Consider the following 26,945-nt stretch of genomic DNA (forward strand, 5'->3'; position numbering starts at 1 on the left):
AATATATAGAAAAAAAGACGAGATTATAGTCTCACAGCACGCGATAAGAGTATTCTTGCGCCAACTTGTTACAACTTGTTACAACTTGTTACAATTTATTACAACTTGTTGCATTTGTGTTACAAACTGTTGCATTTATATTATTATTATTGTTACAATGTGTTGCATAATATTTTGTTACTATTTTTAATTTTTAATTTTTTTTTTTTGCCAGATTGCCTTTGTTTTTTTTTTTTTTTTTTTTTTTTTTTTTTCTAATCAAAAAGTAGTCAGTCTTTTTGCCTTTTGCTGCTTCTGCTTTTGCTGCCTGCCTGCCTCCTTTCAAAAAAAAAAAAAAAAAAAAAATTCAATTAATGACGATGAGATTTTCACAAAATTCTACAAAAAAGTATTTAAACAACTTGATTTCCTCTTCCCCTTTTTTAATATTTTTTTAAAATACCCAGAAACTTTTTTTTTTATTTATTTATATAATAATAAGCATATTATTTATATACCCTTTTAATAATAATAATAACAAAAAAATAAAAATAAAACAAAATGTTTGATTTCACTTCAAAAAACTTGCTTAAACGCTTTCAAAAAGCTCAAATATTACAATCATCACCACCACCACCTGCAAAACAGCAATCTCATGATACCACTACCAATAAACAAAAACCTTCTACAGATTCAAAAATCAAAGGGAATAATAATAAGAATAATAAGAATACGAATAATAAATCTTCACAAGAACATCAACATATTCAAATTCTTCCATGTACTGTTAGTTCACACGCGACTGGCAACTATTTTGATCTTCAACCTCTTACCAAGGAGTACCCTCATGATAGGTAAGTACAAAGAACATAAATTTTTTAAAGAATAAAAAAAAAAAAAAAAAAAAATTTTTTTTAAATATAAAAATATATATTCTAACCATTTTACTTGAAAAAAAAATATAAAAACAGTGCTGACTGGCAAATTCGTGGGATTGACTACCCAGGAAACTTTACAATTAACTTTTGCGCGCCATTACTTCTTCCAGTAGAATTTGATGATCAAGGAAATGAAGTGGCTGCAGCTTCTCGTGATAAACCAGTAAAATCTGCTCTCCAATCATTAGACGAGTAAGTATTATTTTTTATTATTATTATTATTTTTTTTATTATTATTATTTTTTTTATTATTATTATTATTTTATTATTATTATTTTATTATTTTTTGTTTCATTTTATTAAATTTCTCCCTTTTTTTTTTTTTCCTGCAACAAACTTTGGTCTCTCCCTGATTCTATGACGTCAAGAAACCCAAACCTCCTCCTCCTCTTCCTCATCCCTCTAAAAAAAAAAATAACCAAAAATAACCAAAAATAACTAAAAATTCTAACTTTTTTTTTTTTTTTTTCTTTCTCTCATACAGAACTGCAAAAACTCTTGAAAACGCCTCTCAAAGTTATAGTGCAAATGTCTCTGCAGTCTTACGCCTCGAAGATGGAACCCTTAAATCTCTTGGTAAAGCTTCAAGTACTCCCTATTTTAGAGGCCGTAACCTTCTTCTGGAATACCATGATGGTTCTCCATGTATGAACCCAGATGGTTCGCCTACTAAAATGCGTATGTCAACTCTTGTCTCGTTCAAATGTGACCATGACTTGGCTGCTTCTCATGCTCTGGTATCATTTCTGGGAGCCCCTGATAATTGTACTTTTCTTTTTGAAGCACGTACTTTACATGCATGCCCGGCTTCAAATAAACAAGAATCAGTGGCCCCAGTACCTATCTTTCTAGTCATTTCACTCGTTGCATTTGGTGTTTATGCTGTGGCATCTATTCTTTTAAAACCAATTAGTGCAATGTATGCAAATCACCATCATCATAATCATCATCCTAGTGGCACCGTTCAAATGGCCCATGGATCTTCTATATTACCCTATTCCAATAACGACAAGAGTAGTAGTAGTAGTAGCAGCACCATTATTACTACATCTACATCTTCAACATCATCTATATCGACCCCTTCATCATCGACTGCTGCCCCATTATTATCTTCAAACTTTTCATTCCCATTTCCATTTTCATTTTTGAATCCAGTTTTGTACCGGTTACGCAGAAACCATTATGTTCCTGGACGACTTGCTGCAGTATCTCCTGATGGTGAGCAAATTACAGTTTTCGAGGCAATCACCCCGCCACAAGCTGGTTCAAGAGGAGGAGGAGGAGGAGGAGCTAATATGAGTAATACATTAACTTCGCGTAGCAATAGTAGTAGTAGTAGTAGTAGTAGTAGTAGTAGCGAAACAGAAATAAGTAAAGGTATGCGGCGAAGTAGTATTACATCAACAACTGCTATTGTTGAATCTGGGGATATTGTTTGAAGAAAGAATGACTTTATTTTCATTGTACAATATAAATATATTTTTTTAAAAAAAGGGGGGGAAAAAAAAAAAAAAACCATACACTAATAAAAATTTTTTTTTATTTTTAATTTTAAAATAATACTTAAAATAAATACTATATAAATGAATAGTAGTAGTAGTAGAAGAAGAAGAAAAAGAAGATTAAAAAAAATATATATATATATATATATATATATATATAAAGGCAATACAAAACAAATAACACAAACTTTTTTTTTCAAGAATAATAAGAAGAAATAAAAAAAAAAAAAAAAAAAACAACAACAACAACAACAACAACGAAATTGTATATTAGAGGCCGCCTAAAATGGTTGAATGAGCAAAATGAAAAACAAAAATTATTAGAAAAAAAAAAAGAATCCAGAGAGAAAATGATTGGGGAGAAATAAAAATAAAAAAATTAAGCAATTTTCAAGATTTCAAAATTTTTTTTTTTCCCACCCTTTAAATTTCTATTCCTATTATTTCAATTCTCTTTCTTCTCTCTCTCTTTTTTTTTTTCTTCTTTTCTTTTCTTTTCTTTTCTTTTCTTTTTTTCTTTGTTTCTTCCAAAATCATCTTTTGCTCATCTTGAATAAACCTCTCCCAACAAAAAATTAATAAACTATTATCCTCATTCAATTAAATTCCTTCTAAAGTTTCTTCATTGCGTCATAAAACTGTTAAGACCTGACAACTCATTGTGTTGCGCAAGAAACTCGTCCCAATTCTTGTTAAATAACGTCGACAAACTTAACCTCCGATCATCTGTAATACCTGAAGAAGACGATCCTGACTGTTGTAGCTGCTGCTGCTGTTGCTGCTGCTGTTGCTGCTGCTGCTGGTTGTTATTGTTATTATTGCCCAAAACACTATTTGTAGACGAATTCATCACATTGTCGCCAGTATGTGCTCCGGTATTATTTCCGTTAAACATCTGCAGCCCAGAAGAAGGTCCCGTCGAGTCCATACGAAGACGTCCAGGCACCATCAACGAATCAAGATCTGTAGTATTAGTATTGGCAAACAATAATCCATTGTTATTATTTGAACCATTGTTGCTATTATTAGTGACTGTGTTATTATTGTTGTTGCCATTAATCCGGGTGGTGGTGCCATTGACTCCGCCTAGACCAACATGAGGCCCACTGCTACCGCCGAGTGGCGCACTTTGTGTCTGTTGTAGCATATACGGCGGCAGGAATCGACCAAACAACTGTGCATCTACTTGGTCCATAATGCCAGGAACATACAAGTGTGGTGACTCCGTATCTGAAGGACCCGTGCTGCTGCTAGTGTCGACAGAACCATTTCCTGCTGATTGAAGTGTATTGGTTGTTCCGTTGGAAGATAAAGTAGTGGCAGGATCAAACGCAAAGTTTGGCAAACCTGGGAATAACGAGTCAGGGCCGCCAGCAACCGTCGACGTAGGCTTGTTACTGCCCAAAACATCAGCAAACAATGGGTTAACCTTAGGTACAACAGAGTCTGGTGGAGTAGAAGCTGAACTAAGGGCACTTGTCGGTAGCTGGATACTACTAATATGATTGAGCGACGAAGTAGCAATCGGTGACGCTGTTTGTGATTGTGGAGTGTGTCCCACCGAGTGTGGCAGAGTCTTATGTGTAGGGGTTGGTGTATTTGCAGCACTAGTGGTAGAATGTGGGCTGTGATTATTATTATTATTGTTACTGGCGCTACTGTTGCTGGTGCTGCTAGTGTTATTGTTCTTCAAGTTATTGCGATTCACTCCGCGACGAGCGCTATTTGGCGGCCGGCCGCGCTTACCACGTACATGCACAGGAGGATTGTTGTGCGACGTTGTCGTCGATGTCATAAGAGACGGAGCAGATGCAGCAGCAGCAGGGTTGTTGTAAAATGATGAGGCTGTATTTCCAGGCGATCCTGCAGCAGCACCAACAGCCACTAAATTGACATTAGAGTCAATGTCAGTAACACCAGATGCTGCGGCGCCAAACTCAATTTGTTGATCAATAGGCTTGGTCAGCGATACTGGGGCAGAAGATGTAGAAGAGGTCGACGCAGGGGTAGATGCTGCGGATGAGGAAAGGGCCTGAGGTCCCGGTACACTTGCTTCTGGAGCAGTGAGGTCGATGGCATTATTATTATTATTATTATTATTATTGGATGCAGCTGAAGTAGTGGTGGTGGTAGCAGCATTTGATGTAGCTGACACCGAAGTAGGTGTAGACCCAGAAGAACCGGCCACAGGGATTTTTGCGGTACGGCGATTGAGCTGCTCAAAAAGAGTATTGAGCAAATTGTATGTGCGCTGCGCAGACATGCTCGAATCTTTAAGAGATGTGAGGGCATTTTTGCCGAGTTCAGCATCGCGACGGATTTCATAAGCCTCGGGGTCGCGAGGGTTCTCGTGAACATAGTAGACGAGGCAGGCCACTGAAAAGAAGATTGTGTAGATGGAAAACCAGTAGGCACCATTTAGTAACTTTTTAGAAACCAAGTCATGAGCAATATGCATAGTGGTGCGAGAGACCTTAATACAGTTGAGAGCTGAAGCACGAGCCTTTTCATCACCCTTAAACTTGGGGCTGCAGTAATGGATAAATGGTCGATAAAGTACAATTTGAATGTGGCAGAGAGCCAGATGGAGTAACCGGTTGGCCTTGACGTACTCTGCAGACGGCGAAACACCGGGCCTCAGCTCTGCAGGTAACGAATCCAACCACTGGCGGATTTCAGCTTCCATTTCGGCGACCTTGGCGTGAGCAACATTATAGAGAGGAGCCGTGCTTGAGGCATTTGCCTCTGAAGTGTCCTGCTTGACAGGGTAAATGTACTTCATAATGTGTGAGAGAATGGTGATGAGACGAGTGTGAGCATTAGCAATACCAGCAGAAGAAAGCTTGCCCTCCTTTTGTGGGAAGTAGCCATCTTCAGTGATATTTTCATCATCAATTTCTTCTGGTAATTCCTGGTCAAAATCTTCCTCGGCTACGGACCGTGGAAGACCGAGCATGGCATTAACATAAATGTCCATTTTCCGAATGGTCCAAAAGAGACGTTTGCGGGTTTCTAGCTCGATAGGGTTGAAGTTGTAAGCAACTTTTCTATGGAGACCTGCACGCAGGGCTGATCGGAGTGCTACACCAATATAAGAATAGCATGTAGAAAGACGCGCAGAGCACTGGAGAAAGATAATCATCATGACAATGGACTGGATGGCATAAGTATCACGTGCATCGGCAATGTCGATAAGTTTGCGGGCGGCGACAAAATACTTGTAACCTTCGGAGGCATCTTTAAAGCCAAGCTTGTCAGACTTATCCATAGAGAAAAGAACACCTACAGCCATGACAGAGTAGACTAGAGGTAGAATCTTGTACTGCTTATTTGTATAGTCATCAGGATCTGTTTCATAAAGCAGGTCCAAATCTCTAATGAAGGAAGGTCTATGGTAGAAGCGGAAAAGCACACAGGCATTATCCCAGACAGCCTCGATGAGCTCACTAGCAACGTGCTTTGGAGGAAGAATAATTTTGATTTCCCTGCCAACGTGGGTATCAGGGGATCCATATGTGGACTGGGGGGAATAAAGTGTGTTGAGGACATTTGTTTCAACGTCGTCTGAAGTAGATGAAGAGGCCATAGAGTTTGGACCATTGTTACCAGAGGCTGAGGAGTTGATAGGGAATCCAGAACCATCACGAGAGAGTTTCTGAAACTTTGAAGGAAGGGTACTTCCACGGGGAAGACCAGTTTCTTCATCAATCTCATTTGCAACTCCTCCAACAGAAGAATTTGAGTTACCTAAGCCGAGTTTTGTAATAGCCACTAAGGATGAATGAAGTGGTGAATCATTTTTAGAGACACGGGCCTTTTGGATGGATTCGAGGAAGTTTACGAGGTTGAACGAGGGCGAGTAAACATCAACGCCTGGGAGTAGAGCTGACACGATAGTTTCTGCACATTTAAGTTTGTTTTCGACTCGACGAATATCAGGTATTCGTTTTCTATTAGATGGTTGGTCATATGTGCATTCTAGAAAAAAAAAAAAAGAGTTAGAAGAATGATTTTTTTTGTTGTAAAGAATCCAGGAGAGTTGTTAGTATTTGAATACGTACCATAAGAGTAGACAGTACAGTGAATACATGGTTGTTGACCATCGCATTTGACTTTTTTCTTTCGGCCTAAAGAATGAGGGGAAGGATGTGTTAGAAAAAAAAAAGGCAGTAAAGAAAATAAACAAAAGGAATTAATACATACATTCATCACAAGCTCTAGTAACTCTTTTACGTTTCTTTGCCTGTGGTTCTGAAGAAGCTGATGAGGAGGATTGGTTTGTGGGCAACAGGTGAATATGCTGGAGCTGAAGCTGTTGAGGTTGTTGTTGAGAGTTGGAAGTAGACATTGAAGGAGTCATAGGTGTTGAAGCAGCCGATGGCGTATTAAAGGCCGGTGAAGGCTGTTGAGAGTCCATGTTGAAGACAAGGATTTAGGGGAAGGGGGAAGAGAGAGTTGGCGATTTTCAAAAAAAATTTGTAGCTATGTTGGACTTTTGGGTGGTGATGGTATATTAAAAAATAAAAAAAAAAAATAAAGTAAAATAAGTGAAATTAGACAGTTAAGTTACCAATAATAAGCTGAAGCAGGTTTATGGTAAGTTTGAGATTACTGTTGATAACTTGAATGTTGTTGATTGTGTGATAATTAACAAATTAACAAGAAAAAAAAAAAAAAAGAGGGCTTCGCAGGTAAAAAAAAAACACGATTATTCGATTATTCGATTATTCGATTATTCGATTATTTGATTAATTTTTTTTTTTCAAAGCGACAGCAATAGAAACGAGAAACTGGATAAGATGGGAGATTTTAACGGAGCTTTGATAGCTGAATTCGAGGACTTGAAGATTTGAAAAGCAGCCACAGACATGGCAGTGTAGTGGTAAATAAGTAGAAGTATAGGGTGTATATATATATATATATTAAGTAGGTAGTCTCGGTTATTTTTTTGTTGTTGTAATAATGATTATGACTTTGATTGAGGATATTAGAGGTTATTATTATAATAAATGGTGAATGCTGGAGACTAAAAGTTTCTTTTTTATTTGATTTGTTTTTCAAAGATTTCAAGAATACTGGAATATCAGACGAGATTAATTTTTAAAGCTGGAGTTATTGATGATATGAAAAAGAAAGAAAGACATAAGAAGTTGATCTTTGTTTTTTTTTTTCTCTTTTTCTTAAAATATATATATATATAATTTTTTTTTTTTTTTTTGGATTGTCTATTGATTATTATAAGGGTTGATGGCTATTGTTAAGTATGGTATACATTAGAACTGGAATATTTTTATTTTTTATTATTTTTTTTAAAATAAATTTTGTATAATATGGTGTTTAGAAAAAAAAAAAAAAAGGGTTTTATTTTGGTGGTGGTGGTGGTGATGTAGGAATTTTAAGAGGTGGGGGAGGAGGAAAAAAAAAAAAAAGTTTTTTTTAGTTAGTGGAGGGGCAACTTAATGAGACAAACAACTGCTGTAGGAAGGAGACACACACACAAACAGAAATATCGTGTATTTTTCTTTTTTTTTTTACTGGTAAATAAATAAAATAAAATAATAGCAAGGTATATAAAAAAAAAAAAAAAAGATGCAAAGGGGGGAGGAGGTGGAGAAGGGTAGACTTTAATGTTGGTAACTTAAGTTGGTAACTTATTAAAATATGTATCATCAGTATATTTTTTATTTAATAAGCAGCAATAAGTTAACAAAAAAAAAAAAATACGCGTCGTAATTAGTGGTGGTATTTTAATCAAATTATCACACTTGAAAATAAATGGGTGGGAAAATGGAAAAGTTTCACGTGACAAATTAGTCAGGATTGTTATGGATTTTAGTAAGAATTAAATTAATCTTAGTAATGTTTGTGTGGATGATTATCAAAGAATTCCCAAGATGGTAATTTTTTATGATCTAATTAGGACGAGGAGGAGATAAAAATCAAAATTTCTGGCAGATTTATAAGAAATCGACCATTTTGTTAGGGGCATTTCCCATTTCCCATTTCCCTCCCACGTATTTTCAACAGTGTTAATCAAAAATGTGTACATTCTGATTTACATTTGTATTGGTATATATTCAAGTAACGGGTAAACCACGGGGTAGGTTTTTTTTAATTTTTTAATTAAATTATTAAAGATACCAGGTAAGTTAAAAAAAAAGAAAAAAAAAAGATGCATTATTTCTTACCCCGAAAGCGGCTGCAATACTGTATATAAATAAATAAATAAATATATTATTATAGTCTAAAAAAAAAAAAAAAAAATAATAATAATAATAATAATAATAATAATAATAATAATAGAGTAACAGTTACAGTGACAGTAACAGTAAAAGTAACAGTTAAATTAAGATTAATTTCCAACTAGTAACGTGACTTTTAAAAAAAGATCTAAATGAGTCACGAGAAAGATATGTAATGATGTGTCATTATTTAATCATCATTAGTAATAAAATTATAAATTCTTAAATATACTTAAAGACCACGAAATACGCATAAAAGTAAACAAATCTATATAATAATTAATTAATTAATAAACAAATAAACAAATAAATAAATAAATAAACAAATAAATAAATAAACAAATAAACAAATAAACAAAAACAACCGAAAAAAAAAAAAACTTTCTTCTTTTAGCCACCACCAAAAAAAAAAAAATAAATAAATTTCATTCATTATTTATATTATAATTATAATTATATATATATATAACAATCATTGACAAAAAAAAAAAAGAATTATATATAATCATCATATCCTTTCAAAAAAAAAAAAAAAAATTAATTAAATTCTTTATTCAGCTCATGAAGTCTTTTGATATCAGTTTTAAATTGTCATCTATTCAATAGAGCAATATATATATATATATATGAAAACAAAAACAAATATACTTACTACTCATATATATACACACCTTTTTTTTTTTTTTATTCTTGCATTGAACAATGGCAGAATCGCCATTATTAACAAACAACAATAACAACAACAATAACAATAACAACAGCAATAATAATAATAACAATAAACCTTTACAACATCAACATCAAAACTTAGATCTCATTCATCATTCACAAGATATCCCTTTAATACAAAATCAACAAATCATTGGAAATAATAAACTTTCACCATCATTATCATCATCATCATCTTCTTCATCTTCTTCATCTTCTGGATCCAATACCTCTTCTACAGCTGCTCAAGCTGTCTCTCAAGCTTCTATATTCGACGTCGCCGTGTTTGCCGACGCAATTAAAAGCATTTCACCTTACCCTAAAAACAATCATATGGTAAGTCCTTTTTCTCTTTTTTATTTTTATTTTTATTTTTTTTCTTTGGCTCGCTTAAATAGCCTTGTTTAATGCTGACTTTATATTTCCAGAGTGACTCTCAAGGCAATCCTTCTCTTAACCTTAATCCCGCATTCCAACAACAACAGCAGCAGCAACAGCAACAGCAACAGCAACGACAACGACAACGACAACAACATCAACAACTACAACTCTTACAGCATCAGCAACAACAACAACAGCAGCAACAACAACAAACAGATCTTTCAAACGATGAAGTCAACTGCATCATTGCAAATCTTGCACTTCCAGATCCTAATGTTCAAGTAGCTCTCGATTACTCAAATCAAAGATCTAATGGTGAAGTTCAAGCTTATGCAAAACTTGCTGGTGCTAATTGGACTTACTATGTCCGAACACTTCGTGTAGTCATTGGTCGTCAATCTTCAGATGCTGCAGCTGTAGCAGCCGCAGCCGCTGCAGCCGCTGCTGCTTCTTCCGGATCTACTAACCCCACACTTTCTCAAGATAATGAGGTCCACATTGATCTCGGGCCTTCCAAATTCGTTTCAAGAAGGCATGCAACTATACAATATAACGGAGAGTTTTGGGAAATTACAGTTTCTGGACGTAATGGAGTCAAAATTGACAAGTTTTGTTGTCGAGATGGCACTGCTCGTTTATTTTCTGGCAATGTACTTGATATTGGCGGGGTTCAAATGATGTTTGTTTTACCTGACTCAAAGCCCCACGTTGCACCATGCTTCAAGAAAAACATTCGCGTAAATCCTTCTCTCAACACCCCTCCACTCTCAATTCCTACTTCTCAATACAATCCGCTATACACTACTTACAATCCACCTGCTGCTGCAATTTTTTCCTCGGGCTCTGGCCAGCCTCAGGTTTTCCAAAATCCACAACCATTCCCTCTTCAATATCAATACCAACAATACCAATCAAATGTATATAATAACGCTGATAGATCTGGTGCCTCTACAGATTCTAATCTTTCTTCTTTGCAACAGCAATTAATACCCAACCAGCATTTTCAATACCAGCCTCAGCAACAGCCTCAGCAACAGCAGCAACAGCAGCAACCGCAACAACAACAACAACAACAACAACAAGATTATTTGACTCAAAAGTATCCACAGCAATATATGGCAAACTATGTACCCCCTCAACAACAATTACAGCAACAGCAACCACAACAACAACCATCAATTGCTCAAATTCAACCAACCCAATTACCTTCTGCAATTGATCCACCTAAAACAACAAAACAAAAGAAACAACCAAAGCAAAAACAAACAAGATTCATCAATACTGACGGTACAAATAAAACAGTGACTACAATACCTGCACAAGACTCATCTACTATTTTGTTTCGCACCTCTGTTACATCAGATACTAACCAGTCTTCTATATCCAGTACGGCTGATTCTCTTAAGAATGGGTACTCCATTCTATCAAAGTCCCAGATGAGCGTGTTTGGACCTGGAATTCATTTTGATCAGGATTTGAGCTCTGATAATGCTCGTGACATTAAACCACCTTTTAGTTATGCAACTATGATTTCTCAAGCAATTCTTTCAACGCCAGATCATATGATGTCTCTTGCAGATATTTACGAGTGGATCTCAACAAAGTATGCGTTTTACCGCTTTTCCAAAACAGGCTGGCAAAACTCGATTCGCCATAACTTGTCGCTGAGCAAGGCATTTGAAAAGGTTCCACGGAAAACAAACGAACCAGGCAAAGGCATGAAGTGGCAGATTGTACAGTCGCATAAGGAAGAGTTTTGCCGCAAGGTTCTTCAGGGTGATATTATCAAGGGAAAGTCAAATATGGTTAATAAAAAATGGAAAAAGACAGTTTTACCAAGAGCAACTGCGGCATCTACAGAAACTACGGTTGCAACTGTAACTGCCCCATTAACAACAGCAAAGTCTGAAACAACAACATCAACAACAACATCAACAAAAACATCATCATCATCATCATCATCATCATCATCAATAACAACAACAACAACAGCAGCAGCAGCAGCAACTTCTAAGAGTGAGCCATTATTACCATCTTCATCTTCATCGTCCTCAACAACAACAACAATCACAGATATGCCATCTTCAGAACCTCTTGTTGTTGAGCGGCCCCCTGAACCAGCACAACGATCAGATACTTTACCTACTAGTAAACCTATGGAAGCACCCAAATCAGAAACTGAGCTTAAAAAGGATCTTGCGACTCCTCGCAAGTTTGCATCTACTGGGTCGTTTACCTCCCCTAGCATTGGATACGACCAGTATGCATTGTCTTCGATGATCAATGACATTACAATTGCAGGTAGTGCCTTGGCATCATTGTCAACACCTTCTCCTACTCACCGATATGTTTCTTCAAGTTCTAAGAGCAACAGTGCAACCAAATCTGCGAGTATTTCTGGAACTACACCGATTAATGGAAGCAAAGGTCCACCACCATCATATGGGGCTACTACTGATCCGATGCTTTTTGGGTTTGGAAGTCTAGGGTCTTCTACAATGGGTGTGAGTCGACCTGAAGCGTATACACCTGATCGTGGAGGAAATAGTGTACATTCTTCACCAAACAATACTGAAATAAGCAATGCACATCATCACATTCGGTCTAAATCTGCGGGTGGTGGTGTTGGTGGTGGTGGTGGTAATGGTAATGGGTCAACCAAGAGTATGAGCACTGGTAGCTTTGGGTTTGGGTCTGGGACTCAAGCATCTCCTGGACGAGTTGGCACCCTATCATCATCATCTTCTGGAGCACAATTGTTACAGCAAGCATTACCATCTCGGCCTGTAACTTCACCATTAGTTTCTCGAACAAAGGCTGCAATTCCAAAGAAGAAAAAGAAGAAGAATAAGAATAAGAATGCGGACGATGATGATTTGACAGATGCAAGTGATTCGAGTACTTGTAGTAATAACAGTACAGCTAGTCAAACAAGTGAAAAGGAAGTTTTGGTAGCTGAAATGATAATGGAGCGACCAGATTCGAGTTCATCTGAAAAGTCAAGCAGTACTTTAGGAGCAAACCAAAGTGAGCGTACAGGTAGTTCATCGTCTGGTAGTAGTAATATGGTGGTGGCCGTATTAGGTACTACTAAATCTGAGGGTACAATAATGAAATCATCTTCATCTTCTTCGACTCATTTTGACGAGGTTGAGACACCTTCTCTGGCCAATTCTCCGACTATGGAATCTGCCAAATCTACGGAAATTAGGTTGACTACAGAAACGCCTCTTGCAGATAAAACTCCTCGAGATGCTAGTAAGCAACAGGGAGGTGGTGTTGGGCTTGATGTTCATCAATCACCGACTTCGTCTGCAGTAATGCTTGGAAGTATTATTGCAGCTGTTAACCAAACACCTGCGCCGTTACAATCGACGAGTTTTGAATTGACTGGTCCAACATCAGCACAACAAAAACAATTACCATCATCATTTTTGACACCTGCATCTCCTGCTCCGTTTTGGCGAGGAACTCTACAGTATCCTTCATCATCTACAAACACGACACCATTTCGAGAAAGTGGTGGTAATAAGAGTGATGGGAACAATAATGGGAGTGGAAATGGGAATGGAAATGGGAGTGGAAATAGGAATGGGAGTGGTGGTGGAGAAGAAAGTCCACAGAGTGGAGGAGGACAAAACAGAGGGATTGGGGATTTAAATGAGGGGAGGAAGAATTTAATGATGGCGACTGGAGTAGCACAGATGATAAAGTTGGGATCTCGAGTATTGGGGACGGGTCAGCATCAGCATCAGCAGCAACAACCACAACCACAACCACAACAACGACAACAACAACAACAACAACAACAACAACAACAACAACAACAACAGAAGCAGCAACAGCAACAGCAGCAACAGCAACAACAACAACAACGACAATCGACTGCAGGAACAGAAGATACACCTGAACGGTTAAAAATTATAAGGCCATGCAAGGTTATTGAAACTCCGACTGTTGCTAAGCGAAGCAGTAGTACGAATGAGGCAGTGATTGCCAAAAAGACTATGGTGATGGGAGTAAAAGTTGGTAGTAGTGTTAAGTTAGGAGAAAAAAAGCATGATAATGATAATGAAGATGAAGATGATGATGATGAAGAAGAAGAAGGTGATCATGGGAAAGATGATGCATATCATGAGTCGCCTACAAAGAAGAGTAATAGTGTTGTTGTTGTTGTTGTTGAGAGTACTAGTACTAGTAGTAGTAGTATGGGAGGGAAGAATGTTGTACCTTCTGGAGGGTCTAGTGAAGGAAATTCAAATGGAGGAAGTGGAATTAATAACAAGCTTGGACGCCGGCCTGCAGGATCAGATGAAGATGAAGATGGAGAAGAAGGAGAAGGAGAAGGAGAAGGAGAAGGAAAAGATTCTGGTGTTGTTGATGTTGTTGGTGGTAGGCTTAGTTTGGATAGTGGACGGGCTGTAAAGCGAGCAAAAGTTGGTGAATGATGATGATGATGATGATGATTATAACTGGATTATCATTATAATTATATATATATCGTAAATATTTTTTGTGTGTATTAATGAGCATTAAATTTTTTGTTTTTATATTTCAAGTTGAAAAATTGGCCCAAGATTGGATATGGGTTTAGATGGTTGTATAATTGATATTTGATATTTGATCTATTATGTTTTATGTTTTATGTTTTATGCTTTATGCTTTATAACTTTTTACTTATAACTTATAATTTATATCTGTGAAAATAAATAGGCTTCTATCACGTGCTATTATTTATTTATTTATTTATTTAATTTTTTTTTAAAAGACTTACCATTTTTTGTTTTGTTTTGTTTTGTTTTGTTAATTGCTGCTGTTATTGCTGCTTCCCACCCCTTACATTTTTTTTTTTTTTTTTTTTTTTTTTAACAAAAATGATACAAAAAAGTTTAAAGGCTGGCTTAATGGCTAAATGGCTGCCTTCCCCCCCCACCCCCTTGTATTATTAGGCCTGTCTATTTAATTAATTTATTGACAACGTTGACAACAACAACAACAACAACAACAACAACAGCTGCTTTGTTTTTTTTTTATTTTTTTGCCACACACACACACATATAAATAAATAAATTTAATATTTAATATTTAATATTTAATTTAATAATTAATTTATTTTACAATATTTATTATAAAAATAAAAATAAATAAAAATAAAAAAAAAAAAAAAAAACACCTTCCCAAACCATCACGAGCTTTTTTTTTTTTTTTTTTTTTCACAAAAATCATTACAATCTTTTTTTTTTTTTATTATTTTTTTATTTTCAATCATTTGCTTAGATTTTAATTACTTATTTTTATTATTTTTATTTTGGCTGGCCAAATAAATAAATAAATAAATAAATAAATACTTCAATAAGTTAGTGCTTTTGAAAAAAATAAAAAAAAAAATTCAATACAAACGGAAAATCTCATACGAGGGTTATTATTTAAATAAAAGGTTCCATTTCAATCTATTAGAATCTTTTTTTGTTTTTTTTATTATTCACATTCTCAAAAAAAAAAATAAGAAGAATATTTTTATTTCATTCAATATATATATATATATATATATATATATATATTAAGAATAATAATAAGAATAATAATAACATAGTCGTTTTTTTTTTTTTTTTTTCAAGTACTTACTTATCAGTTTTTTTTTTTTTTTTTTTTTTTTTTGTTATCACCAACATTATTACACTTGACTAAAAAAAAAAAAATACTTACATATCAACATACAAACCAAACCAAACCAAACCAATCTACCTACCTATCTATCTATCTATCTATCTATCTATCTATCTATCTATCTATCTATCTATCTATCTATCTATCTATCTATCTATCTATATATAGTATACTAGACATACCAAACACTAAAACACACATTTCGACCAATGTCAGACATTGTGAAACCTTCTTTTTCTGGCACCTCAGAAGCCTCTCTTCTTTCAGATGGCCATACAGGTGGCATTATTGATGCAAACAACCACAACAATATCAACGACATCAATATTAATATTCCTCCACAAGTAACTATTAAAATTGCACTATTATGCATGACAGGTACTCGTGCAAATCTCATTATTAATTCTGAATTTCTTCATCATTACGCTCTCAAATGTATGTCTCCACCATTACTTTCTATTTCAGCTTTTAAACAAGTTATTTATGATGAATGGGTACATGCATTAGCAGTAGCAGCAGCGCGTCAAAATTCAGAAAAACAATTGGGAGAAGATGAATCTACAGGAATAATAGGAGGTAACTCTACTACAACAACAACAACTACAGGTGGTGGTGGTGGTGGTAATGGACATGGAATAAATGTAACTGAAGATGGAGTTCCTGAATGGGCAATACAATTGGCAGGTGCAATAAGTCCTCCACCAACATCTCCAAATCATATTCGACTTATTTATTTTGGTAAAGTTTTAGATGATCCTGCTACATTTCAAGATTGTCGACTTGTTCCTGCATCATTTTTAACTAGGGATGATGATTCTTTTGAAACTGATTTAACAGGAGGTGGAGTCCATCTTTCAACTACACAATCTGGACAACCATTAAACTCTACATTTGTGGTTCACTTAAGTGTTAGACCACCATCAGTAAGTTCTAAAAAACCAGTACAAAAGGGAGGACGCAAGAATAAAAATAGAAATAATAATAATAATAATAGTAATAGTAATAGCAGCAGCAATAGTCCAGGGAGTGGGAACGGAGGTAATAATAGCAATAATAATAATAATAATAATAATAATAATAATAATAATAATAATAATAATAATGGGATGGGAAATGGAGATGGAAGAACAAGAGTAGATGATGGAGATGGGAATGGAAGTGGAGATGGTACCACTGGATCAGGTCGGTGCTGTATTATATCATGAGATGAAGTGAAGATGAGATTAAGAATGATGATTATGTTTTTTTTTTTTTTTTTTTTTTATGATTATGATTATGATTATTATTATGGTTATGGTTATGGTTATGAGTTTATGGGGTTTTTATTTATTTATTTATTTATTTAAAGTTATTGTTACAAGAGAAAGGAAGAAAAAAAAGAAGAAGAAGAATAAGAAGAAGAAGAAGAAGAAGAAGAAGAAGAAGAAGAAGAAGAAGAAGATTGTAAATAATAATTGAATTGTTTTTTTTTTTTTTTTTTTTTTTTTTTTTTTTTTTTATATTAAAATTTATATTAAAATTTATTAAATTCTTGGGGTTTTTTGTAGTAAAATTTTTCATTTTAACTTAACTTAACTCAACTTAACTCAACTTAACTTAACTTAACTTAACTTAACTAAAATAAAATAGAAATTAATAAGGATTGTTGTTTTTATTCAAATAATATTAAAAAAAAACACTAAAAATTTTGTTTGTTTGTTTTTATTCAAGTAAGGGCTAAAATGTTTGTTTGTTTTTATTCAAGGGTTATAGAACTATATAACATCAGCATCTGCGCTATCATTCTTGTCCATACTATATATCTTTTCATTTTCATAATAAACTTTTAATTTTGCCTTCAACATTGCATCTCCAACAGCCCGAAAATAAGTCCTGATGCCAGCTTACGAGGAACAGGGGGTTAAAAATAACCAAACCTTCCCAACCTATCTCCACTTGTCTTCATCAACGCTGTAATTGTATTTCTTAATCCCTCCAAGCAGAGATAAAGCTTACAATCTCTTGTAAGCCAGTTAAACTGTTTAAGAGAGTCGACATGTCCATCTCTGGAGATATCCGTTTCAGTCCTTTTCTTTCCTCTTCAAGCAAAGGACACTCAACTAAAATGTGATGAACTGTTTCCAGCTCTCCACATTTGCAGTTGTAACTATCCTTTTCAATTCCAAACTTTTTAAACCATGCGCCAAAGTTGCCATGGCCTGTGCGAAACTGAGTAATATTACTCAAGATCCTTCGACTATCTTTCTTCATGATCACTCCCGTAACCATTTTGGAAAGATTATCAGTACATTTTCGACTCCACTGTGATATTATGATACCACAGATCCTTACTGCTGTTCCAATACATTTCTTGCCATTCTTCCATTGCTTGTTTCTTCAAAATTCCAATCGTCTGATTTTGTTGTTGTTTCAGTGTAAGAGGTTCAACCCTCTTGCATTTTCGTTTTTCATCCTTTTTAATCATATAGTCTCTATCATCTTTCGCCAACATGTAAAGCGTGGTTAGCTTTGCAATTGGAGATTTCTCAATCAATGTTAACAAATGACCATTAATAGGATTAGTTTTGCTAATATTTAGGTGTAAACGAATAGCTTTTCGTGCCACCATAAATTTTAGCCTAATACTATATGGCATAATACCAGCTTCCTTTTGTAGTACCGCAATAGGAGTTGTGCGATAAGCACCAACAATTCTTCTTAAAGCCATGTTCTGCATCACTTCCAACTTGTGGATTTCTCCTTTCAAGATTTTATGATGCCAAATTTCTAAGCCATATTCGACAATTGGTCTCACGCAAGCAATATACAGTGATCTGACTGCAGACCCTCGCATACCTTTTTGCACGCCACCAAGATGCCAAATAGCACCAACAGCTTTTCTTGCTTTATTGATTTTATTCAAAATATGAGATTTAAAATCAAGCAGATTGTTCAAAGTAATTCCAAGCAATTTAACTTCCTTCTGGGGTTCACGAAGTTCTCCATTAGGTAAAGTAAGTTGCACTTTCTCATCTTTAGGTTTCACATTTTTTGTAAAATGAATAAAACCCAATTTATCACCCAAATCAATTTTGGTCATTCTTGATTTAGCCCAATTACAACATTTTTCTAATATGTTGCTTAAGCTTTTGGTATTTTCTTCAATTTTACCTTCAACGGTAATAGTTACATCATCAATAAAGCCAAAAGGAGTTCCACCCCATTCTTTAATGGCATGATACATTGGTGTGGAATATATCAAAAAAAAGTAGTGGTGAAATAGGTGAGCCTTGCGGAATTCCAGTACTAATTTTTTGCACTGATCCTTTTCTTCGGTCCATGAGCATACTAGCTTCTCTTTCACTTACAAATTGGTACGTCCAGTTTATAAGTGCTTTGGGTAGTTTCATATCCTCCATTGTGTCTGCCAATATATTTCTGTTAACATTATCAAAAGCTCCTTGAATATCAATGAGCATAGCTGAAATTTTTTCTTTACTAGTTTCAATTCTTTGGACAAGTTCCAAAACAGCATCAGTAGCACAATAACCTTGTCTTCCCCCATATTGCTCTGGTGGAAGTAAGTGTGTTGTAAGCTTGGTCATTCTTTTTTTTGTATAATTTTTCCAGTACTTTAGATGGAATCTTAAGTAAGGAAATTGGTCGGTATGCTCTTGGCTTTGAATAGTCAGGTTTCTTAGGTTTAGGTATAACAACAATAATGCCATGTCTCCAGACTTTTGGGTGGTATCCAAACTTTACACAAGCTTGGAGAAGCTTGAAAACCTTTCCTTAAAGTCTTTATTTAGCCATGCCATCTTTAAAACTTTGCCAGTAATTCCATCGTCTCCTGGAGCTTTATCATTTGGGGTATCAGCCAATGCAGAGTCAACTTCATCAAACTCTAATTTTGGCCATCGAGAATCGTCATCAATTTCAAACTCTCTATCAAGACCATGATCAATTTCAGGTAGAAGTGCCTTCCATATTTCATGTCTTTTTTCGTCAACAGTAGTAGTGAGAGTTCCATCTTCTTTTCTAATTTGTGGTATAATGGTATCATTGCTTTTTGGATTAATATACTTCAAAATCTTCCAAATGTCATTTCCTTCTAAACTAGACAAATATTTATTCCATTGCTCAGTACTTGCCTCACGCAAACTGTGGTCAAAAATTTTTCTAGCTTTTTTTGCCTCTTCAATTTTTTGTCGTTTCAAAGCCAAAGAAGGTTGTCTTTGACGGGCTTCCCTTTTAGCTTCTAGCGCTTTTTCTAACTTCTCCCTTAATTCTTGATTCCAATAGCGTTTGGACTTTTTCATCACCTTAACTTCCTTCATCGACTTTGCCATTGCTCTTTTTACAACCTCCTCAAGAACTTTAGCTTGGTCATCAATTTGGTCAGTTGATTTTAGAGTTTTGTTATGCACATTAAAATCTTTAATGGCAGAAGAAAGCTCCTTGTCAAACTTTTCCCAATCTGCATTCTTAATATTCAATCTCTTCACCGAAGTAAAAACTTCATCCCCGTTTTTACTCTGAGACATATAGATGTCCCACTCCACAATTGAGTGATCACTTAGTGTATTTTCATCCACTCCACTAAATGAAATTCTATGAAGTAAGTCCACTGAGCCATAAACCAAATCAATATTGGTTCTATTGTTGTATGTTTTTTGATTTCTTGGAGTAATTAACATCATATCATTTTCATGTAGCCACTCAACAACTTCATCTGCTTCCGTATTCGGACCTTCGCAGTGATTTGTTTGTTTGTTTGTTTTTATTCAAGGGTTATAGAATTATATAACATCAGCATCTGCGCTATCCTTCTTGTCCATACTATATATTTTTTCATTTTGATAATAAACTTTTAATTTTGGCTTCAACATTGCATCTCCAACAGCCCGAAAATAAGTCCTGATGCCAGCTTACGAGGAACAGGGGGTTAAAATAACCAAACCTTCCCAACCTATCTCCACTTGTCTTCATCAACGCTGTAATTGTATTTCTTAATCCCTCCAAGCAGAGATAAAGCTTACAATCTCTTGTAAGCCAGTTAAACTGTTTAAGAGAGTCGACATGTCCATCTCTGGAGATATCCGTTTCAGTCCTTTTCTTTCCTCTTCAAGCAAAGGACACTCAACTAAAATGTGATGAACTGTTTCCAGCTCTCCACATTTGCAGTTGTAACTATCCTTTTCAATTCCAAACTTTTTTTTTTTAAACCATGCGCCAAAGTTGCCATGGCCTGTGTGAAACTGAGTAATATTACTCAAGATCCTTCGACTATCTTTCTTCATGATCACTCCCGTAACCATTTTGGAAAGATTATCAGTACATTTCGACTCCACTGTGATATTATGATACCACAGATCCTTACTGCTGTTCCAATACATTTCTTGCCATTCTTCCATTGCTTGTTTCTTCAAAATTCCAATCGTCTGATTTTGTTGTTGTTTCAGTGTAAGAGGTTCAACCCTCTTGCATTTTCGTTTTTCATCCTTTTTAATCATATAGTCTCTATCATCTTTCGCCAACATGTAAAGCGTGGTTAGCTTTGCAATTGGAGATTTCTCAATCAATGTTAACAAATGACCATTAATAGGATTAGTTTTGCTAATATTTAGGTGTAAACGAATAGCTTTTCGTGCCACCATAAATTTTAGCCTAATACTATATGGCATAATACCAGCTTCCTTTTGTAGTACCGCAATAGGAGTTGTGCGATAAGCACCAACAATTCTTCTTAAAGCCATATTCTGCATTACTTCCAACTTGTGGATTTCTCCTTTCAAAATTTTGTGATGCCAAATTTCTAAGCCATATTCGACAATTGGTCTCACGCAAGCAATATACAGTGATCTGACTGCAGACCCTCGCATACCTTTTGCACGCCACCAAGATGCCAAATAGCACCAACAGCTTTTCTTGCTTTATTGATTTTATTCAAAATATGAGATTTAAAATCAAGCAGATTGTTCAAAGTAATTCCAAGCAATTTAACTTCCTTCTGGGGTTCACGAAGTTCTCCATTAGGTAAAGTAAGTTGCACTTTCTCATCTTTAGGTTTCACATTTTTGTAAAATGAATAAAACCCAATTTATCACCCAAATCAATTTTGGTCATTCTTGATTTAGCCCAATTACAACATTTTTCTAATATGTTGCTTAAGCTTTTGGTATTTTCTTCAATTTTACCTTCAACGGTAATAGTCACATCATCAATAAAGCCAAAAGGAGTTCCACCCCATTCTTTAATGGCATGATACATTGGTGTGGAATATATCAAAAAAAGTAGTGGTGAAATAGGTGAGCCTTGCGGAATTCCAGTACTAATTTTTTGCACTGATCCTTTTCTTCGGTCCATGAGCATACTAGCTTCTCTTTCACTTACAAATTGGTACGTCCAGTTTATAAGTGCTTTGGGTAGTTTCATATCCTCCATTGTGTCTGCCAATATATTTCTGTTAACATTATCAAAAGCTCCTTGAATATCAATGAGCATAGCTGAAATTTTTTCTTTACTAGTTTCAATTCTTTGGACAAGTTCCAAAACAGCATCAGTAGCACAATAACCTTGTCTTCCCCCATATTGCTCTGGTGGAAGTAAGTGTGTTGTAAGTTTGGTCATTCTTTTTGTATAATTTTTCCAGTACTTTAGATGGAATCTTAAGTAAGGAAATTGGTCGGTATGCTCTTGGCTTTGAATAGTCAGGTTTCTTAGGTTTAGGTATAACAACAATAATGCCATGTCTCCAGACTTTTGGGTGGTATCCAAACTTTACACAAGCTTGGAGAAGCTTGAAAAAACCTTTCCTTAAAGTCTTTATTTAGCCATGCCATCTTTAAAACTTTGCCAGTAATTCCATCGTCTCCTGGAGCTTTATCATTTGGGGTATCAGCCAATGCAGAGTCAACTTCATCAAACTCTAATTTTGGCCATCGAGAATCGTCATCAATTTCAAACTCTCTATCAAGACCATGATCAATTTCAGGTAGAAGTGCCTTCCATATTTCATGTCTTTTTTTCGTCAACAGTAGTAGTGAGAGTTCCATCTTCTTTTCTAATTTGTGGTATAATGGTATCATTGCTTTTTGGATTAATATACTTCAAAATCTTCCAAATGTCATTTCCTTCTAAACTAGACAAATATTTATTCCATTGCTCAGTACTTGCCTCACGCAAACTGTGGTCAAAAATTTTTCTAGCTTTTTTCGCCTCTTCAATTTTTTTGTCGTTTCAAAGCCAAAGAAGGTTGTCTTTGACGGGCTTCCCTTTTAGCTTCTAGCGCTTTTTCTAACTTCTCCCTTAATTCTTGATTCCAATAGCGTTTGGACTTTTTCATCACCTTAACTTCCTTCATCGACTTTGCCATTGCTCTTTTTACAACCTCCTCAAGAACTTTAGCTTGGTCATCAATTTGGTCAGTTGATTTTAGAGTTTTGTTATGCACATTAAAATCTTTAATGGCAGAAGAAAGCTCCTTGTCAAACTTTTCCCAATCTGCATTCTTAATATTCAATCTCTTCACCGAAGTAAAACTTCATCCCTGTTTTTACTCTGAGACATATAAATGTCCCACTCCACAATTGAGTGATCACTTAGTGTATTTTCATCCACTCCACTAAATGAAATTCTATGAAGTAAGTCCACTGAGCCATAAACCAAATCAATATTGGTTCTATTGTTGTATGTTTTTTGATTTCTTGGAGTAATTAACATCATATCATTTTCATGTAGCCACTCAACAACTTCATCTGCTTCCGTATTCGGACCTGCCCTTGACTCCCATTCCTTGTGATGTAAGTTATAATCACCTGCAATGACAATCTTTGAGTATTGTTCCTTGATCTCCCGTTTGAGAAACTCAAAAACCGGTGGCTCAGGGTATTTCTTGGATGGTTTCGGTTGATTATAGACATTGACAATTGTAATGTCTTTAACCAAAATGGTAACCATATCTCGATTTGTAAACTTTTCAATTTTAGTAGTTAATGCTCGTAAGTCAGAGTTAGACCTAATGTAAGTAATTGCTCTGCATTTATTTTTTTCTTTTCCAGTTTCTGTAAAGATTGGGATCCAATCTTTATGTTTAATGGGCCCATAGTTGTTAACCTTCGCAGTGATTTTTAAGTGTGAAATGAAAAATAGTTGTATTTCTAATATTTATACACGCCCAGAATTATAATTTTTATAACATCAATTCATTAAGCGTTAGTGGTTTAGCGGTAAAATTCGTCGTTGCCATCGACGAGCCCCCGGTTCGACTCCGGGCTGACGCATATAATAATAATAATAATTATTTTTAAAATGAGTTTTTTTTTTTTTTGTAAAAAAATATATATATTATCTTTTTCTTGGCATTAATTTCCAAAGAAAAAAAGAAAAAATTAAAATAATAATTATAAAAATAATAATAAAGCTCTGATTTGTTAGTGATAAGAGAAAAAAAAAAAAAAAAAAAAAAAAAAAAAAAAAAAAGAAAAATTTGTAATGTAAAATAAAGGACTGTTTAACAGTTGGAAATGCGGGAAGAAAGAAAAAAAAGAAAAAAAGAAAAAAAGAAGGATTTTAAAGAAAAAATGCAAGTTAATGGAAGAAGAAGAAGAAGAAGGAAAAAATTATATTTATATTTATAATAAAATTAATAATTAATATTATCAGGATAAATAAAGGATGGACCTAGCTATTTTGTATATATATATATATAGATAGATAGATAGATATAGATAGATAGATAGATAGATAGATAGATAGATAGATAGATAGATAGATAGATAGATAAAAATTTGATGGCTAACTTAGAAGATCACTGAAAAGAAAGAAATAAAGAAATAAAGAAATAAAGAAAGATTTAAGAAAAAAAAAATTTTTTTTTATCTAATGAGACAAAAATATGAATTAATAAAAATTAACAAAAATTAAAATAAAATTAAAATAAAATTAAAATAAAATTAAAATAAAATTAAAATAAAATTAAAATAAAATTAAAATAAAATTAAAATAAAATTAACAAAAATTAAAATAAAATTAACAAAAATTAAAATAATTGTAAGAATACGTTGCACATGAAAATAAATAAATAAATAAATAAATAACAACAGAAAGAAACATGGGAAAAAGTCCTAATTTGGAAAAAAAGTCAGTTGTCTTTTTTTTTTTTTGAAAGGGAGAAGGAAAAAAATATAAAAAAATATAAAATAAAATAAAAAAATGTTAAACAATGTAAAAATACAATAAAATACAATAAAATAAAATAAAATAAAAAACCACATCATCTATTTATATATAAAAAATAAATAAATAATAAACGGTTGAAAGCTTCTAAAAAAAAAAATAAATTAAAAAAAAAATGGAAATAGAAAATATATATATTTTATATATATATAAAATAGAAAATAGAAAAAAAAAAAAAAAAAAGATGTTTACATTTATGTATTAACGATACTCAGTGGGGACTTTTATTCTATTCTATTCTATTCTAATTCTAATTCTAATGACCCGAATGTTTGTTTGCAATTTTAATAAAATTTTAAAATTTTAAAATTTTAAAATAATAAAACAATAACAATAACAACAACAACAACAAATATATAAAAAGCAAAGTCCCGGGTGTAAAGTCCCGTTATTGTTAGTTGTTATATATATATATATATATATATATATATATATATATATATAAACAACTAATATATAAATATAAATAAAAAATAAAAAAACTAATTCTTTTATAGAAATAAATATATATATATATATATATTTGAGTTGTTTTTTTTTATTTTATTTTTATTTACATGTAAAAAAAAAAAAAATTAAAAAAAAATTAAAACATCGTATATATATATATATATATATAACAATAACTACAGTTGTAATTAATTAAACTACAAAACTTTGTTTATTTTTATTTACTTTTGTTGTCTCTCCTTTTTTTTTTTTTTTTTTTTTTTTTTTTAAAAAAAACTAAAATTTTTTTTTTTTTTAATTATTTTATTTTATTTTTTTTAATTCTTTTCTTATCACCACCACACCATTTTTAATATATTTATTTATTATTACTTTCTCTTTTTCTCTCTCACAAAACATCATATCCATCACACTCTTTGACACATATTATAAACATACACCAACAACATAAATAAAATAAACAAATAATTACTTTTTTAATTATCATCATCATCATCATCATCATCATCATCATTTATCACCATTATATATAATAATAATAATCACTAATCATTCTATATATTCATATATCCTTTTTTTATATTTATTTTATTTTTTTTTATTTTTTTACAATCCATATACCTAATCAATCACAAGCATATATATATTACTCAAACTAAAACTAAAACTAAAACTAAAACTAAAACTCATATACACAAACACACACACACACACACACAAACACACATATATATATATATATATATAAACAACCATGGTCCCCCCACAGAGAGCCCGCAAGATCGCCATTGTTGGTGCCAGTGCCGTTGGTAAATCCTCGGTAACTGTCCAGTTTGTAGACGAACACTTTGTTGAATCGTACTACCCAACGATTGAAAACCAGTTTTTCAAGCCTATCAAGTATAAGGGTGTTGAATACACTACAGAGATTATCGACACAGCCGGACAAGACGAGTTTTCCATCATGAACCAGAAACATCTGATTGGAATTCATGGCTACATGCTTGTGTACTCGATTGCATCACGTTCTTCATTTGAAATGATTTCCATCATTCGTGACAAAATTCTTAACGCCACCGGCGCAGAAACTCTTCCTATGGTTGTGGTCGGCAACAAAACAGACCTTGAGTCACAACGTCAAGTTCCTGCTGAAGAAGGTAAGGCTCTTGCTGAGTCGTTTGGAGCTGCCTTTGTGGAAACTTCAGCAAAGGATAAAGTTAATGTGGACAAGGCTTTTGAACTTCTTATTTCGCAGATTGATTCTACATCGGCAGAGAATAAGGATAAGGGATGTGTTATTAGTTAAAAAAAAAAAAAATTAATGGACAGGAGAAAAGAAAGAAAGAAAGAAAAAAAAAAAAAAAAAAAAAAAAAAAAAAGATGATATTTATATGAAATCAGACAGACAGACAGAAGAAAAAAAAAATGAAGATGATGTATTTTTTTTTATTGCAATTATTATGATGGGAAGTGCTTTTTTTTTTTTTTTATTTATTATTATTATTAAATATTGTTATCATATCAGTTAAATTAATAAAGGACTGGAACGAAAAATAAATCTAATGATAAAAAAAAAAAATGAATTTTTTTTTAAAAAAAAAAAAAATAAGATAGTTAGTTGATGATAATAATTACTAAATTGATAATGATAATGATAATGATAATGATAATGATAATAATAATAATAATAATAATAATAATAATAATAATAATAATAATAATAATAATAATAATAATAATAATAAGTTGATAAATATGATAAAAAGGTGATAAAGATGATGATAATTTTTTTAATTTTTTAATTTTTTATTTTAGTATTAAAATTCCTTTTTATTTTTTTTTTAAAAAAAAAAACAATCTTT

General features: G+C 33.4%; 8 protein-coding genes across 8 annotated transcripts; 4 read left to right on the plus strand and 4 right to left on the minus strand.

The window, feature by feature from the left end:
• Positions 1–540: 540 nt before the first annotated feature.
• SAPINGB_P002403 (uncharacterized protein) lies at positions 541–2,356 on the plus strand (the record flags this gene model as incomplete). The annotated part of the gene is made up of 3 exons (XM_031997122.1): positions 541–833; positions 951–1,109; positions 1,402–2,356. 3 exons carry the CDS (start codon positions 541–543, stop codon positions 2,354–2,356), a joined length of 1,407 nt encoding a protein of 468 aa, XP_031853013.1.
• Positions 2,357–3,041: 685 nt separating this feature from the next.
• On the minus strand, positions 3,042–6,836 carry SAPINGB_P002404 (uncharacterized protein; the record flags this gene model as incomplete). The annotated part of the gene is made up of 3 exons (XM_031997123.1): positions 3,042–6,397; positions 6,481–6,546; positions 6,623–6,836. The coding sequence occupies 3 exons, from the start codon at positions 6,834–6,836 to the stop codon at positions 3,042–3,044; spliced, it is 3,636 nt and encodes a 1,211-aa protein (XP_031853014.1).
• Positions 6,837–9,363: 2,527 nt separating this feature from the next.
• On the plus strand, positions 9,364–14,198 carry SAPINGB_P002405 (uncharacterized protein; the record flags this gene model as incomplete). The annotated part of the gene is made up of 2 exons (XM_031997124.1): positions 9,364–9,705; positions 9,798–14,198. The coding sequence occupies 2 exons, from the start codon at positions 9,364–9,366 to the stop codon at positions 14,196–14,198; spliced, it is 4,743 nt and encodes a 1,580-aa protein (XP_031853015.1).
• A 1,428-nt stretch (positions 14,199–15,626) lies between these two features.
• SAPINGB_P002406 (uncharacterized protein) lies at positions 15,627–17,293 on the plus strand (the record flags this gene model as incomplete). The annotated part of the gene is made up of 2 exons (XM_031997125.1): positions 15,627–16,340; positions 17,276–17,293. The coding sequence occupies 2 exons, from the start codon at positions 15,627–15,629 to the stop codon at positions 17,291–17,293; spliced, it is 732 nt and encodes a 243-aa protein (XP_031853016.1).
• Positions 17,294–17,698: 405 nt separating this feature from the next.
• Positions 17,699–18,640, minus strand: SAPINGB_P002407 (uncharacterized protein; the record flags this gene model as incomplete). The annotated part of the gene is made up of 1 exon (XM_031997126.1): positions 17,699–18,640. One exon carries the CDS (start codon positions 18,638–18,640, stop codon positions 17,699–17,701), a length of 942 nt encoding a protein of 313 aa, XP_031853017.1.
• A 514-nt stretch (positions 18,641–19,154) lies between these two features.
• SAPINGB_P002408 (uncharacterized protein) lies at positions 19,155–22,484 on the minus strand (the record flags this gene model as incomplete). Its single annotated transcript, XM_031997127.1, has 5 exons — positions 19,155–20,052; positions 20,476–21,155; positions 21,281–21,456; positions 21,594–22,096; positions 22,207–22,484. The coding sequence occupies 5 exons, from the start codon at positions 22,482–22,484 to the stop codon at positions 19,155–19,157; spliced, it is 2,535 nt and encodes an 844-aa protein (XP_031853018.1).
• Positions 22,485–22,923: 439 nt separating this feature from the next.
• Positions 22,924–23,355, minus strand: SAPINGB_P002409 (uncharacterized protein; the record flags this gene model as incomplete). The annotated part of the gene is made up of 1 exon (XM_031997128.1): positions 22,924–23,355. The coding sequence occupies one exon, from the start codon at positions 23,353–23,355 to the stop codon at positions 22,924–22,926; it is 432 nt and encodes a 143-aa protein (XP_031853019.1).
• A 2,482-nt stretch (positions 23,356–25,837) lies between these two features.
• Positions 25,838–26,389, plus strand: SAPINGB_P002410 (uncharacterized protein; the record flags this gene model as incomplete). The annotated part of the gene is made up of 1 exon (XM_031997129.1): positions 25,838–26,389. One exon carries the CDS (start codon positions 25,838–25,840, stop codon positions 26,387–26,389), a length of 552 nt encoding a protein of 183 aa, XP_031853020.1.
• Positions 26,390–26,945: the final 556 nt, after the last annotated feature.

This window comes from Magnusiomyces paraingens, assembly GCF_902498895.1.
Source record: "Magnusiomyces paraingens strain CBS 517.90 genome assembly, contig: contig2, whole genome shotgun sequence".
Taxonomy (NCBI): Eukaryota; Fungi; Ascomycota; class Dipodascomycetes; order Dipodascales; family Dipodascaceae; genus Magnusiomyces; species Magnusiomyces paraingens.